The sequence below is a fragment of the Plecotus auritus genome (genome assembly GCF_963455305.1).
Source record: "Plecotus auritus genome assembly, chromosome: 7".
NCBI lineage: Eukaryota > Metazoa > Chordata > Mammalia > Chiroptera > Vespertilionidae > Plecotus > Plecotus auritus.
Window position 1 is genome coordinate 49,365,011 of NC_137774.1, and position 17,492 is coordinate 49,382,502.

Here is a 17,492-nt window from a genome sequence, read left to right on the forward strand (position 1 = left end):
AACAGCCCGCACAGCGAGCGGGAGCCACCAGTGTTCTGGGGACACTGGTTTCGGTCACTGGCGGCCACTGTCCTCCTACCCAGGGGAGCTCCCGGAGAGCTGGATGAATTCTGGGTTGTTAGCTGCGCGCAGCTGGGCTCCCGGGAGCCGGTTCCTGGTGGAAAACAGGGGGCGTCTGGCCCAGGGACCAGCGGCTCGCTGAGACTCAACATGACCCTCCTGGGGGCTGAGCACTCTTTGCTGATTAGGAGCAAGTTCAGATCAGGTAGGGCTGAGGAATCCAGCATTCCTCCCTAAACTTTCCTCTCCTGTACTTCTCAGCCCTACAAGGCTTTCCAATAAATGTCTCAAGAGCCCGCACGCGCGTGGCTGCTTCAACCTTGTCCCCAAAAAGCACATTGGGAAGTGAAAATGTTATTCGACCTTGGGGGCCTTTAATGTCTTCCGTTTTAAGTACTTGGAGTTGCTGAGTGTGGTTTTTGTTTGTGAAAAGGCCAGTCTTTTCCTTTTATTTATTTTTTTCTCTGTATCTGTGAATTGAAAATTTTGAAGTATATCCAAAAGGAACAAGTTTGAAAATGAACAAATGAGGGCTGCATAACATTAGTTATAATTGCTGAGAAGATGAACCTGATGCTGTGTATTAGATTACAGGGGTCACTTAAAACGTAGCTAATCCAAACAAATGTATTTCCCAAAAAAGTCACTTGGGGGAAGTAAAAATAGCCAATTTGGAGCACAACAAGTATTTAAAATGACATCACTGTAGAGGGAAAAAAAAAAGTCCAGTGCCACAAATATTTTTTCCCAAACCATCCGATATTTATAAATGGAGAGTTTTTTCCCCAAATATCTGTGTTAGTGGCGCAAAGAGAAACTTCTCACAGGACGCTGAGTCAAGGTGAGTGGGGAAGGTGGGAACACTACACGCTGCTCACAAGGGTTGGTACAGGCGCCCAGGGAAGGTATGAGTGTGGAATCAGGCACAGACACTTGCTTTCTTAAATTCTTTCTCCATAACTCGTGTAGAATATTTATTTTATAAAAGCAGTAACAAGCCACTCAACAAATGGCAGGACTTTTACTTAGAAGATGAATTATTGTATAAGAATGCCGATGTGAACATTCCATAGAGCAGGTGTTGGAAGGATACTGGCCTGGTTCACTAAGTTTTCCTTAGCCCTCTAAATAGGACCACTCGGTGTATCACTTGGGATGGATGTGTCAGCAACAAGAAGCGTGGATGCTGGAAAAGCAGGGTATCTGTGGCTTCCTTGGAGATTCCTGGCTTTTAGACGTTTGTGGGGTCCACTAGAGATTTTCTTACTCCCTGTGCTGTTGAAACGAGATGAAAACTCAGGAGCTTGGCCAACCAAAATGCTCAGTGCCAGGCTTCACGATATAAACTCATCTGCCAGCCATTGGGTTCAGCAGTGGTTACATCCTTCCTTTCCTTCCTTCCCATGGTGAGGTGAGGTGGTTGATGTGTTAATCTGCTAGAGACATTGGCACTGCTTTGTAATTTGGTCAAAACTGCAAGGCAACACTGCCACCTTTCTGAAGAAAAGAGGATGCAGATTTGTTTTTGCAAAAAGCTACATTCATTTCAAATGCACCCTTGCCAGTTCCTGTGGGGGGCAGGTGAGGGGTCTGTCCCTCCAAGGGTTTGGTGAGGTTCTGGAGAGGATTGCAAAAGCAGATTTTTCAAACTAACCCTTCCTTCCTAAAGTGCAGACCAGAGGGAAGACGATGTTTGCACGGCTCCTAATGCCTGCCTCGGTGGAGGCCTGGTGTCTCCCAGGTACCCTCTGGAGCACCTGAGAACTCCAATTGTGGCCTCGTTTTTTTTTTTCTTAAAAACTTGCACAGGCTTTTGTGTCCCAGGAAGGGTAGCTTTGGGAAACATGTTATCAAAGCAGACACGGGCATGCTTAATCCTCCACCTGTGATAAACAGGGATGCTGGGGTCTGGACTGGACGAGGAAGGAGTAGATTGAACATCTGAGATACAAGGGGTTGATAATCTGCAAGATAGAGGAGAAAAACAGACAGAACATAAAACTAAGTAAATGTCATGTTGAGGATGGTGACTATTCTCTCTGGACATATTACGACGATAGCTGCACCCCCGCAGAAGCCTGGCTGGCAGCACGCTTACAAAAGGGCCTGCCTCTGCCTAAGAGAACTTGGTTTACTTTGTGGCTAACAACGGATTAGGAAGGCTTCTTCTCTGTTTTGATTTCTCTCCTTCTCCCCCTCTCTCTTTTCTTTTTTTCTTCTTTTCGTTCATGAGCTACTCAAAATGTAAACTCATAAAATTCTGACTGCTAATGTTTGCTTTGATAGTAGACCCTGATGTTACGTATTTCATTAAAAATAGCTCAAAAAATAAATGAAACTAATTTGCTCTCTGATCGTAGAAGACTCCCGTATTTTAGGGCTTGTGTTAAGTGAGCAAATAACTGCTTTGACTCTGAAGCTGACACGTATGGCAACAGCATCCAGCCGGCTCCTGGAGTGATATTCGATATTCGAGTGACCTTGTTATTCAGCACAAAACCATGCCACGGGAGTAGGCAGCTGTGAATCTCCATGTATGAACATTCTTAATGATATAAACTCATCTTATCTGAGAGGCACACAGTTTCACGGTTGAGTGTGTGGGCCCAGAACCAAACTAGCTGGGATTTTAGCGGGCGCCTTTACTTACTAGCGACCTAGCCTTGAACCTTAGATAAACTACAGGACTCCCTCTGCCTCAGTTTGCCTCATTTGAGTAATGAGAACAATTATAGGGTTGTTGTGATGATTAAATGTGATTATACAAGTAAACCACTAAGGAAAATGCCTGGCACTTAGTAAACCTTCAAAAAATATTGTTCTATTATTGATGTTGTTCGGCTGCTGGATTCTATATTGATCACTTTCTCTCTGAGTCTTGGTTATTTAGTCTATAAATGTCAAGGTTGGACTAGATGATTTCTCAGATGCCTTAGTAACATTTTATGGTTCTCTGAAAACACATAAAGATTGGGAACAGGCAAAATTGTGATTGGGCTGTGTGGCATTGGGCATATATGGTAAGCAGGCCTGCAATAAATAGTGTTAGTTTTAAACTAACTACATTTTTACTGTTTATAGTCTTACTCTTGTTTTGTCAATCAAGATACTGTAATCAGTATGACTGTCAACAATTTCCCTCAATGCCATGATCCTCGTGTCAACAAAACACAAGGACTTATATGTATGTGTGTACACACACACACACACACACACACACACACAAACCATGCACAAAGATCAAAAGGAGAGGGCCAGTAATAGATTTTGCTTCTAAAGAACTATTGTTTTGCATTCGTTTCTTTCTCTTTTTCTCCTCCCATTCAAACAGCTCACACAAAGGTAGACACAAAGGCCTGCCATGAGCATGCCTCTATCCCCCACAAATTTGGGGTTGTCAAATTTAGCAAATAAAAATACAGGGGCCCAGTTAAATTTCAATTTCAATTAAACAAAGACTATTTTAGCACACTGTGATATTGAGGGCATGCTTTTATCTGAAATCCAAATTGAACAAGGCACTCTGTATGGTCTCTGGGAACCCTACCTACAATCTGAGCCGTGTTTCACCAACAGGCTCTACTGCCCCGTCCAATATCCTATCAGGCTCTCGAGATTCCGGTGCCAAAAGACCCTCCAAATTGCAAACCTGCATTTTCGGCACGGAAGCAGAGACAGACTCGGAGCGGGTGCCATGAGCTTGAGGGTACAGCATGTGGATTAGGGAGGAACGTGAGAATTTCCCTTTGGCTTTCTGGGAGGAGGAGGAGGAGAAGCCAGCATACAGGCTGCTCAGGTGCAGGGCTCCGGGACTTGGGGCCGCAGCTGAAAGAAGCCAAGGAGCACGCAAAGCAGGTGCTGGGGAAGCAGAGTGGCCTCAGCTCGGTGCTGCGCGGTAGAGCACACTAGCTCCACATGCTTCACCAGCCTGCCCGGCCTGCAGAGCCCACTGTTGCTGTTTGTCCTTCCAGAGAAAGCAAGGGACATCTCAGAAAGCAAGGTCATCCTCTCTGTGTTTTCTCTGTCCTCCATCCTCCAGATCACCTGTAAGGACTGCTTAGTTCTACTTCAAGCTAGATCCTGAACATCTCTGAGATGGAATATTTTCTGTTAAACTGAGGACACTGCACTAAGAGGCTGGCCCAGAGGTTATAGACACTATTGAAGAAATTTCCACCATGATCTCAAGAGACGTCCAGGCTCTGGCCCTACCTGCATCATTAATTCATCTTATGACCTAGGACAAATATTTTAACCTAGTGCTGTATTATGGAAAAGGCATTCTTCTAGATTAAATTATTTGTCCTAGGCTATAAAACTAACTGTATAAAGATATAGGTATAGATATGGGATATACATTTTTTTCTTTACCTCATTTAATTGACCTCTTTAGGCCTCATTTTTGTCATCTACAAAATAGAGGATTTTGGCTGTTTATCCCTGAAGTTGCTTCCCCTAATGTTTGGCATTTTTCCAAGTGAATGGCCCTAAGGATTTGTGTAAAGTTTTGAAGAGTGTAAGCTTTAGAAACATATTACTGTGAGGTTTCTGCTATTGTATTCTCAGGGAAATTGACATAGATTTCTTAAATGGATGAATGAATAATTTACACCTACCATTTTCATAAATAACCCGGTGGTATTCAAGAAAATCATTTCAATTGTTTCACAGATTCAGTCTTCTTTTCAAAATTTCATTGACAGCTTTTGGGGATGAAGCCCACTGAAGCACAAATATCTTAACGAGTCACCAATCCCATTTTGCTATTGAAATGAGCAGTAGAATATTTCTAAAGTTTGGGAAAACCTGTTCCATCAAAAATTTTCAGGAATTTCTGCTGGATGTAATCAGAATATGAGGAAACTAAGGGAAAATTGTCACCATGGGCCTCTGTACAACGTGTTCATAGCTGAACTCGCCCTTTGCTGACAACCACTAATTTCCTTCTCAGCAACTGCGTTAGTTTCCTATTTGTTCCGTAGTAACTTACTACAAACGTGGTGGTGTGGGACAGCACAGACGTGTTATGTCACAGTTATGGAGGTCGAGTCTGAAAAGGGCCTCGCTGGTCCAGGTGTGGGCAGAGCTGCATTCCTTCTGGGACGCTAAAGGAGAGTCCGCTTCCTGGTCTCTCTAAACTGCGGAGGCTGCCGTGTCCTTTGGCTCCTGGCCCCTTCCTCATCTTCTAGATGTCTCTCTGACTTGACTCTTCTGCTCTGGCTTCTACATGGAAGGATTCCACGGGGCTCATCCAGGGCCATCTCCTGTTTTAAGGTCAGCTGATTAGTGCCCCGAAACCCACCTGCAGCACTAATCTCCTATACCACGGGTCTTCGTCAGCACCGGCTGCTCTAACAAAATCCCATGGCCCAGTGGCAAAACAACAGAGGTGTGTTCCCTTGCAGTTGGGGAGGCTGGAAGTCCAAGACCAGGGTGCCAGCAGTCTCACTTCTGGTGAAAGCCCTCTGCCTAGGCCTCCTTCTTGCTATGTCCTCACATGGCATAGAGAGAGCCAGAGAGGGGAAAACTCTCTTCTCATAAGGAGAATAATCCCATCACCAGGGCCACCCTCAGACCTCATATAAACAAATCATCTCCCAGAGGCCCATCTCCAACTAGAGTGGGGTTAGGGCTTCAGCATGAATGGGGGTGGGGGTAGGACCACAGAAGGTGACATATTTATGGGTCCCGGGGATTAAGACATGGGTAACTTTGCAACGTGTGTGAGGCGGGGGGAGGGAGAGAGGGCATTATTCTACCTATGACAGCAACTTCCAACATAGCATTCCCAACTTCCACACCTCCACATGGCTCTGTCCTGCAGACTTTGTTCGGCATAGCTCTTCTCACACTGTGATTAAGTAGCCACAGTCCCAATGTTCCCTCCAGGGCCATCCATAGACTAATTCTACCATGTCAACAGTTGTTTAGCAGGAAAGGTTTTAAAAGAGAGAGGCAGAATATACAAAATATTAAGTTGTATTTTTTAACTTCAGAATTTCTTCAAAACTTTAATAGTTCTAATATCTACTATGAACTTCTAAAAGGCAGTGATTTCCAAGCGTGTGTATTTTACTCCCATGGCAGCTCCTCGGGCAAGTTCGGCTGGACAACCTCATTGTGGGATATTCTGCTCCAAGCAGAGAAGCCCTCAGTTCCCAACAGCGATTTATTAAAAGAGGTTAATCTCTAGATGAATGCTGCTGGTTCTCACCCAGGTGAGAACTCGATGGCTTTCCTTCCTGGCTGCTTATTTCTAAGTGGCTCACCCCTCACTCCTCCACCATATTTATTGGAGTCAGGACCAATACCCTGCTCCACAGATATCCATCATAGGAGCTTACGCCCTGCCCCCAAGGAGCTCACAGGCAACCTGAAAACGCTGTATGAGAGTGATATATTCATTCATTCATTCATTCATTCATTTATTCAACACATTTCTCTCCTGGTTCCCTTGTATTGGAGACTGTGCTTGGAGCTGGGGGTACAACTGGGGAGCAGAAAAGACACATTCCTTGTCCTCACCTGGAATTTTAGAGCTGACTCTAGGACCCTGGGCATGCTTCCTGCAAACAGCTTTCAAGGTCCACACTGGAACACAGCTAGCTGGACCTTAAAAGATCAGTGCATTTTAAGTCTGAGATTTAAAATCTTTTTTAAAAGCCAAAGGAGCCTTCAGGATCTGACTCAGGCCACCTGCTTGAGGGCACTACTGTCGCCTCAGGTCCGACTGGGTTGGATTTACCAACTGTTATACCAGGAGGCCTTCCCTCACCACCTTCATTACTCTGCCCCAGCCCCAACCTCCCCCCAAACTTTCCCTGTCTTGTTTTTACCCATAGCTCTTGTCATTATTGGGCATACTAGACATTTTACTTGGTTTGTTATTTGTCCCTGAGGGTTGGATTTTGCTTTGTTCGTTGGTTTTTACTGCTCTATTTCCCAGCACCCAGAACAGTGATTGGCAGAGAGAAGGCACCATTGAATATGTGTTGAATTAATACATTTTATTCTGTGCCCATAGAATATTCATAAACAATAAAAATAAACAACATAACATTTTGATACATGTTTAGGCATTAAAACTATAACAAAAAAAGGATGAGTGAATGTAAATGCAAAATTCAGAAGAGTAGTTACCTCTAGAGTGGGAGGGGCAGGATGAGAGATGGCTGTGCCCGAGGTGAGAAGAGGGTTCTTGGTGGCGCTCCTGGCCAGGCAGTGGTTCCCTGCATGCTTAGTCTTAGGCAAGTCGATTACACAATGTTCATTTGTGTGCCAGTGACAACAGTGCGACAGTGCAAGGTGGACCAGGAATTCTGATTAACCAAATTTTGTGTATGTGAGGTACATTTAAAAAGTAAGACCAGAAAGTGTGGCGCTCGTCTTTTATCTGCTGCAGTGCATGGCAGACAGTCAGCAAGGTTTTGTCAAATTGGATTTAAGTAAATGGAATGGATTCCGGCCTGATGGGGCTACACTGAGAAATTACAGAAGTGCATTAGAGAAGCAGAAGTGCTCGAGCCCACGGCTAGAGTTTTACATACTTCAGAAAGCCAAACCAGAGCGGGAGCTGCAGGAGCCTAAAGTGTGCATTCATCTCCCTTCTTCCCATCCTCTGGGCAAGAGCTTCTCGATCCGCCCCCCAGCAGACAGTGACCAGCCCTTTACCTTGCATCTCTGTCCAGCTCAGGGAGGTGGAGTTCGCAAGTGTATTTGACAGGAACCTGCCTCCTCAGTCTCATTCCTCACCTCCCGTAGACCGACCAACCGTGAGACCTCAGCACACCCACTCTGACTCCACGACCTTGGGAAGGTCAATTCGGCTCCCCAGGTCTGTGCTGCCATACTGACAGCATAGTCCATGCCACTACTCTCGATTCCAATAATTACAGGCTGTTGTTGTTCCTTGTGATTAAGCCCCTAAGGGAAAGACCTTCGTGGAATTATTGAGGGTTTCTTTTACAGAAAGGAGTCCCCGTTCCCCTTGGGGAAAGGGATTATTTGACCGGGTGGCTTGTGAATTGTGCAAGAGAGAAGCACAGAGGAGTTAAAAGGTTTGGATGAACATGAATAGAATTTTAAAAACAACAAAAACCATTAGCCAAGTAATAGTTTTGCAGCCTTACATTTTCAACTTCATTAAGCTGGTCATGATTGCTTGTTTTTTTAAGTCGGTAATTTGCACTAATTTCTCTTTTGAGATCATCCAGAATAGCTAGTAAATCCAGCATTCCTTAACCAGACTTCGATCATTATTATTAGATAAAGTTCCAGGATATCCAAATTCTCTTAAAATAAAATGTATTGTTTATTCTCTGAAATTGAGAATAAATAAGGGTCATTCCTGACTTTTATTGTCTCAGGGCCCAGCAAGGTGCCCTCCAAACCACTGAGAAAACAAACTTCTTTTCTCCTGTTGGTTGAGGGAAGGTAAGTTCTCCCATTCCTTACAGACACCGTTGGAGTGCTTCTCTCGTCATCTCAGTCACTCCAGTTGATGTTGGCTGCAGTCAGGCTCCTTAGATCATTAGAAAAATAATAGATTCTAGCAGTAGAAACAGTGAATGAAGCCGCTGTAAAACTGTAAAATGTATTTATTGCATTCCCTCATGTATGGCACTTACCCATCACTTGGTATGTGTGGCAATGTGAGTGAATAGACAACCTCTCAAATACTTAGTATGTCTTGCTTAGCACCTCTTGTCTAGCACCCCAAATTGAACTACTATGTAAGTCAGCTCCCCTCTTCGGCATCTCCTTCCCCTCAACCTCTTAAGTGGTACAAAAATATCATCAGGTTTTTTTCTCTGACAATGTAGTCAAGTAACCCCAGGGTAAAATGACTGGAAAATACCCCATAAGACTTTCCTGTTTCCAGAAACACTCTCCCTTCAGGAGGTCATTCAACTTTGTTCTCCTCTCCACTGGTCTGGCTAGTTTCTCAGCCTGAAGTCAAGTTCCTCCTGGAATTTTTGGTACTCAAGCTCCAGAGAGGGCAGTATAAAGCTCCAAAACAGGCCAAATCCAGAAAATGCTACTCAACATCACTTGAACAATAATCTCCTCAATGCTTTTAATATCTGTGCTATTTTGTAGAGAAATTTGTCCCCAGATGCATAAAGATTTTTACAAAGTTATCTCCGAGTATATGCATAAATTTACAATCAGCCTTTTTATCAGTCAGTATAAAATCATAAGTAGTTTTTCAAGCTGCTACATAGCAGCATAATTCTTGTTTCAAAAACTGTATTAAAGTTCACCAAGTGTGTGTATAATAAATTACTAAGCCTGTGTACAGCCCACTTGTATTGAAAAATTTAGCCCATTATAATTTTTATGTTATATTTAACACTAACTTGAAAATGTTTATGCACATGACCTTTTTCTTCCCCTGGATTGTTTTTATTGGATGCTCATTGTTTGGAGTAAACATCCAAGTATGGGGACAGTGAATGTGAGTCTTTATGATGCATTATGATAACTAGTGTTTCTGGGGTATTTACAATGGACAAAGCTTAACCATAATTCTGTTTCCATAGTCAGTGAACACTTGTCCCCACAATAGAACCAGCTCAGAGTCATCTCAGTTGCTTATCCAGTGGTAACCAATGTTCATGAGCTTTTAACATGTTTTCAGTTGAGAATGAAAAGGAAAAGGAGCCACAGTTACCTGATAACTTTGAGAACTTCTGTGCAATCTATTTGGGGACCACTTGTTACCAAATAAGACTGATGACTCATCAGAGGAGAAGTGAAGAGGACCAGGAGTTATTGAGAATCTATTATTTGTGGCACTTTTATTATCTCATTTAATCCTTTCAAAGGTGCTATGAGAGAGAGATGATTATACCTATTTTATAGATGAAGAAACTGATGCTCAAAGACGTAAGATGTTAAACAACTTGGTCTGAGTCACATAACCAATAAATGGCAGAGGCCAGATCGATCCCATTTGTTCCACTGTGCCATGACAACCATCTCTATTATAACCTAAAGCTCCCTGCTCCCACCCCACCCTCATCCCTCCCCGATGCACCCCTGGCTCACTGGATGTAATATACCTCATTCTGGACTACAACTCCTGACATATGCTCAATTGCCATTATTGGGTGTGATTTCCTAAATAGTTATTAATGAAGACACTTGTTTATAGTACAAATTAGCCCATAAATTTTACAAGTTATCCTCCCCTCCCACCCCCCAAATCCTAGGACTTTTAATAAAACTTGACTATTTCAATCTCAGTTTATTTGAGAAAAAAATCAAGATATTTTTGAAAACTAAAAACAGTAAAAATAGACTTGCACTAAGACACTAAACATAGCTATTCCAGAAATACAGGGTGGGCAAAAGTAGGCTTACAGTTGTAAGTACATGAAACATAGGTTATCCTTGTATTATTATTTATTAGTTACTGTATTATTTCCATTCAAACAAGTGTAAACTTACTTTTGCTCCACCCTATTTCTATTAACAAAGAGTAGAACAGTGGTTACGCAAGCCTGGAGGGTGGGGGAAATAGAGAGAGGTTGATAAAGGGTACAAGCTTTCAGTTATAGGATGAATAAGGTCTGAGGATCTAATGTCTAACATGGATACTATAGTTGATAACACCTTTTTGCATAATTAAAATTTGCTAAGATACTGGAACTTGCGTTGTCATCCTGCCCCCAAAAAAGTGAACATGTGAGGTGATGGGTGTGTTAACTTGATGATGGGGAATCCTTTCACACTGTCTGCCTAATCATCATGCTTACGCTTTAAATATACTGCAACTTTGTTAATCAGACCTCAATAAAGCTGAAAAATAAAATAAGTATCTAGTAATTAGTATTAGGAGTAAAGCAGACAAATATTATAAGTGGGTCAGAATTGTGTGTGTATTCATATTTATAGATTTATGTGTGTATGTATTAACCTAATCTCCAATTAATTATTAACCTTTAATAATAAATATTATTATTATTACCTATTCAAATAAGCAATAAAATATGTGATGAAAGTTTGTTGAGAAAATTTACTATCCATTTAGAAATAATTGAATTTAACAATTTTATAATATATCTTAAAATAAATTCCATATGGATTAAAGGGCTAAGGAAATTTATAAAATGTGAGAAGAAATCAGAGAATAATTGTATAACCTTGGAGTGGGGCAAACCTTCCCAAGGATGTCACCAAAGTCAGAGTAGAAATAAAAATTGGTATATTTGATCACTTAAAAATTTTTAAATGTTATATGGAAAAAAAATCAAAAAAATTAAAAGACAAACAGTAGATTGAAAGAAAATACTTGAAATGAGAATGCCAAAAGTTATTTAAAGGAATTCTATAAAAAATAAGATTAAAGTACACAACCTAAGAAAAATATAATTCAAGGGGGAAAAATGATAAGCCCATGAAATATACTCAACTCATTAACATTCAAGAAAATGCAAATTAAAAGAGCAAGGTACCATTTAAAAAAAATCAGGTTATCAAATTTTAAAATATTGATAACATCAAGTATTGGCCAAGTGTTTATAAATATCCTGTTGGCCAACAAATGGGCAAAGGCTTAGAGGACACAGTTTGATAGTCTCTATGGAATTTTAAATGAACCTCACCAGCAGCCAAGAAATTCAAAGCATCTAATCTAAATAAGCACTTGTATATCCAAGGATTTTCATTGCATTATAGTTTATAATGCAAAAACTAAAAGGTGGAAACAGCATAAATATTCATTAGTAAGGCGTGACTACTTAGATTATAGTACACTCATACTATGCAATAAAGTTCAAAGCAAAACAGAAATGATAGAATATTATATGAACTCACATGGAAAGATCTCCAGGACATACAATTAATGTTTTAAAAAGCAGATTATGAAACAATCAAGCGAACATTTGCATTTATGTTTTAAAAATTAGACATAAATCCACAGGAAAAAACCTTTAAGAATATAAGTCAAATGTTACCAATCATGTTCAGAGTAGGAGGAGGACAAGACTCTATATTTCTTTAGTATTTGAATCTTTTTTAAAAAAAATCCTCACTCCAGGACATGCTTTTATTGATTTTAGAGAGAAAGGGCAAGAGAGGGAGGGAGATAAGGACGGAGAGAGAGGGATAGAAGGAGAGAGAGAGAGAGAGAGAGAGAAACATTGATGTGAGAGTGAAACATTGATCAATTGCCTCCAGCAAAAGCCTAGACCAGGAATTGAACCCATGACCTTTCCATTGCTCCAACCAACTGAGTCACACTAACCAGAGATATTTGAATCTTTTAAAATAAGAATATTAGTGAAAAACATACTTCTGTTAGTCTCATCAAGTAGACAAAAATTCAAATGAGGACTTGGCCAGTGTGGCACAGTTGATTGAGTATAGTCCCATGCACCCAGAGGTCAGTGGTTCAATTCCCAATCAGGGAATATGCCCAGGTTTCGGGCTTGATCCCCATTAGGGCGCCTGCAGAAGACCACAGATCAATGTTTTTCTCTCCTTGATTTTTTTCTCTCTCCTTCTCCATCCCTCTCTCTCTCAAATCAATTTAAAAATATTTTTAAAAATTTAAATGAGGATTTAGGTGATATGAATACTAAAGTTAATTTAATCAATATTTTAAACCCTTTCACATGATGTAGAATATTGGAAGACAATTTTAAATTTACCACCCTCTCCCAACACACACACACACAGAGAAATGTCAAAAAATTTTAAATATCAGGTTCATATCTTGATCACAAGGCAGTAAAAAAAAAATAACATACTCTTTTCAAGATACTGTTCCTATATTTCATTCTGCAATTATTTTTCTCAACAGTATACTTTGTTTATTTATTTATTTATTTTGAAATTTTAGATATTCCCATGAAGATCTTTTTTTACTTTTAAAGGTAAAATATTTTAAACTCAATAAGTTAGGCATCAAAACACACCACAAACATAAAGAAAGTGTTAAAACATAGAAAAAAGCCTGGAAAGATGCATTCTCAAAGTGATTATCTCTCGGTAGTGAGATTATGAGTAATTTTTAATTTTTCTTATATTCTTTCTCATAATACTTTATTCTTTTTTAAAATATATTTTTATTGGTTTCAGACAGGAAGGGAGAGAGAGATAGAAACATTATTAATGAGAGAGAATCATTGATAGGCTGCCTCCTGCACGCCCCCTACTGGGGATCAAGTCCACAGCCTGGGCATGTGGCCTTGACTGGAATGGAAACTGGGGCCCTTCAATCTGCAGGCCAACGCTCTATCCACTGAGCCAAACCGGCTGGGGCTCATATTACTTTATTCTTTATTTTGATTATTTATTCAGTGTCTCCTATTACCTTGTATAATAAACAGGAATAACTTTGATAATAAACAAGTTAACAGTGAGCCTCATTTGCTTATTTATTTTTTATCATGAAGTAACAGGGGATAAAAGACCCCTTATCTGAGGAACAACTAGCCCTGGAGTTGGCTGGCCACCTGGGAGGTTTAAGTGGCTGTTCTGACCAATCTGAGAGCATGCGCATATTCAAACCACAGCCGAGAAAACTTGCTCCTCAGCTGAGGCTGAAACCATAGCCCCTAATATTAATTTATGTTGGAAACTACATGTATATATTGTGTTATAGGCTACAGTCCGGCTGACCTGGGTTCAAATCTTGACTTCACCCTTCCTGATTGTATGAACTTGAACATATCCTTCAAGCTCTCCAACTCCACTTCTCCATTTGTAAATGTAGGAACTACAGTACCTCCCCGTGAAAAAGGGAAAAAACATATAAAAATGCTTGACATAGTACAGGGATGTTCTTATGTACTCCATAAATGGAAGCAATTTTAGTCACAGATGAATATAATGATATATTAATTATTATATTAGTATTTATGTCAATATGCTATAGAATGCTAATTATAATATCCTATCTAATAAAAGGGTAATATGCAAATTAACCATCACTCCATCACAAAGATGGCGGCCCCCATAGTGGCAGGGCAGGATGCTGGCGGCATTGCCCCAGCGACACGAGCCCAGGGTTCTGCTCCCCGGCCGCCCAGAGGGAGGGGCCTCTGGACAGAGGCTGGGGCTTGGGATGCTGGCATTGCAGTCTGGGCTGAGGGACCACCCCCCCACCCCACCCCCAGCCCACCCCTGTGCACGAATTTCTTGCACCAGGCCTCTAGTTTTAAAATAATTTAAATGTTATCATAAAAATATAATATTGCTTTTAAATTAACAACAACTATCCTCTCGTAATTATCCCTTAAGATTTGCTGCTCATTTCTTTTTTATCCCAGGCTGTGTTTGAGTGATGAGTATAATGATTATCATTATAGAATTTACACTGTATTCACTAAGTGATTTATATACATATTATCACTTATTTTCTCCCTTTCAAAAAAACTTTTGAGAAAGGAAATTTTGCTATCTTCATCCTGGAGAGAGGGGCTGTGGTCCAGCTCAGGTCTTTATGGGTTTCTACGTGAGCCCCAGGCCTTGGCAGGGACCCTTGCAAGGTTGCCGGTGGCTATAATGATCAGCACAGTCTCATGGCTGTTCTTGTAAGCTCTACTGAGAGGCCCGAATCCCATAGCCTTATAACTGAAAACACTGTTCTGTCCAAAAGTAAAGCCAAGGGGGAAAGCTCTCTCCAGAGGAAACAGAGTTTGGGGATCAGACAGCTAGTGGAGCAGTCTCCTGAATTGTCTCACCTTTTGTCCTTTATTTATTTTTAAATAATTTATTTTATTTTATTTTTTTAATTTAACAAATCTTTATTGTTCAGATTATTACAATTGTTCCTCTTTTTCCCCCCATAGCTCCCCTCCACCCGGTTCCCATGCCACCCTCTGCCCTTACCTGCCCCCCCCCCACTATCCTCATCCATAGGTGTATGATTTTTGTCCAGTCTCTTCCCGCACCCCCACACCCCTTTCCCCCCAAGTATTGTCAGTCCACTCCCCTCTATGCCCCTGATTCTATTATATTTACCAGTTTATTCTGTTCATCAGATTTTTTTATTCACTTGATTTTTAGATTCACTTGTTGATAGATATGTATTTGTTGTTCATAATTTTTATCTTTACCTTTTTCTTCTTCTTCCTCTTCTTAAAGAATACCTTTCAGCATTTCATATAATACTAGTTTGGCGGTGATGAACTCCTTTAGCTTTTTCTTATCTGTGAAGCTCTTTATCTGCCCTTCAATTCTGAAAGATAGCTTTGCTGGGTAGAGTAATCTTGGTTGTAGGTTCTTGCTATTCATCACTTTGAATATTTCTTGCCACTCCCATCTGGCCTGCATAGTTTCTGTTGAGAAATCAGCTGACAGTCATATGGGTGCTCCCTTGTAGGTAACTAACTGTTTTTCTCTTGCTGCTTTTGATATTCTCTCTTTGTCTTTTGCTCTTGGCATTTTAATTATGATGTGTCTTGGTGTGGTCCTCTTTGGATTCCTTTTGTTTGGGGTTCTGTGTGCTTCCTGGACTTGTAAGTCTATTTCTTTCACCAGGTGGGGGAAGTTTTCAGTCATTATTTCTTCAAATAGGTTTTCAGTATCTTGCTCTCTCTCTTCTTCTGGCACCCCATAATTCAGATGTTTGGTACGCTTGAAGTTGTCCCAGAGGCTCCTTACACTACCTTCATATTTTTGGATTCTTTTTTCTTTTTGCTTTTCCGGTTGAGTGTTTTTTGCTTCTTTGTATTTCAAATCTTTGACTTGATTCTTGAGATCCTCTAGTCTGCTGTTAGATCTCTGTATAATATTTTTTATTTTAGTTATGTATGTTTAATTTCTAGTTGGTTCTTTTTCATATCCTCGAGGGTCTCGCTAAATTTATTGGCCTTTTCTAGAAAATTCTTGAAAAACCTTATAACAGTGGATTTGAACTCTATATCCAGTCATTTGCTTTCCTCCATTTCTTTCATTTATGATCTGTTTCTTTGTCTCTGCATTTTGGCTGCTTCCCTGAGTTGATAAGAGTGGCTTTGTGTGCTAGGTGTCCTATAGGGCCCAGTGGCTCAGCCTCCCCAGTTTCCTGAGGTGGACACTCTTGGTGCACCCCTTTGTGGGCTGTGTGCACAGTCTTGTTGTAGTTAAGCCTTGATTGTTGTTGGTATCACTGGGAGGAATTGACCTCCAGGTCAATTGGCTGTGAGGATCGCTGTGTCTATGCTGGGAGAACTTCTGTGCTGGAGACACCCTTATGAGACAAGACTTGCAAAAGCCTCTGTGCTCAGCTTGGATGGGCAGGAGTCTGAGGGCGGAGCAGACAGCATTGGTTTCCCGTCAGCCCTGCCCTAATAGGCCCTTGTGTCTCAGTGTCCTGTGGTAATTGCTGCAAGCACCTCTGAGAGAAAGCCACCCTCGAGTTCCGCCCACTGCCAGACAGTCCAGTTTCTCCCCGAATGAGTCTGGGTCCCCAGAGTCTTGCCCAGAACTGGAGTTCAGTGCAGTCGGGAGCTTTTGTCTCCCTCCCGCTTGAGAAAGCCAGCCGCGCACTCAGTTGCCGCCCTCTCCATGCGCACACTGGTACCTCTGCCTTCTGCAGTTCCTCTGAGTCTCAGTGTGCTTTTCTCTTTCCTGACAGTCCAGTTTCACCCCGTATGAGTCTGGGTCCCCAGAGTCTCACCCAGAACTGGAGTTCAGCGCAGTTTGGGAGCTTTTGTCTCCCTGCCACTTGAGAAAGCCAGCCACACACTCAGTTGCCAGTCTTCTCTGTGCACGCTTCTCAGTACCTCTGCCTCCTGCAGCTCCTCTGAGTCTCAGTGTGCTTTTCTCTTCCCTTCTAGTTGTTGAATTTCCACTTAGCCAGCCTTCCTGTGGTGTTAGATGATGTCCATTTTGTCTTTTAGTTGTAGTTTTGAAATTGTTGTGCGAGGCAGCAGTTTAGGTGTTTACCTATGCCACCATCTTGGTTTCTCCTTATTTTTAAATAATTTTTAAATTTTCAATTACAGTTGACCTACAATGTTACATTAGTATAAGGTTCACAACCCAGTGATTAGACATTTATGTAACTTGTGAATGATCACTCTGATACATATATTACCCATCTAATACCATATATAGTTATTATAATATTATTGACTATATTCCCTATGCTTTTCTTTATATCTCCATGAATATTCTATAACTACCAATTTGTACTTCTTAATCCTTTCACCCATCCCCCAAGCCTCCTCCCATCTGGCAACCATCAAAATGTTTCTGTATCTGTGAGACTGCATCTGTTCTGCCTGTTCATTTATTTTGCTTTTTAGATTCCACATATAAGTGAAATCATATGGCATTTGTCTGTCTCTGTCTGACCCACTCACTCAGCACAATAGCGCTGGGTCCATCCATGTTGTTGCAGATGGCAAGATTTCACTACTCTTTATGGCTGAGTCATATTCCATTGTATATGTGCAGCACTTCTTCTTTATATTCACCTATTGATGTACACCTAG

At 41.2% G+C, this 17,492-nt stretch overlaps 1 protein-coding gene across 2 annotated transcripts in view; it reads left to right on the forward strand.

The window, feature by feature from the left end:
• Nucleotides 1-210: 210 nt before the first annotated feature.
• Nucleotides 211-17,492, forward strand: part of MYOCD (myocardin) — a gene marked incomplete at both ends in the record, with an annotated part of 92,803 nt that continues 75,521 nt past the window's right edge. Inside the window, one exon of one of the 2 annotated variants that reach the window (XM_080678740.1) lies at nt 211-265. In XM_080678740.1, the coding sequence (XP_080534866.1) occupies nt 211-265 (55 nt within the window). Of the gene's footprint in view, nt 266-855; nt 902-17,492 lie in introns of those variants that run through there. The other variant, XM_080678741.1, reaches the window with a different exon arrangement.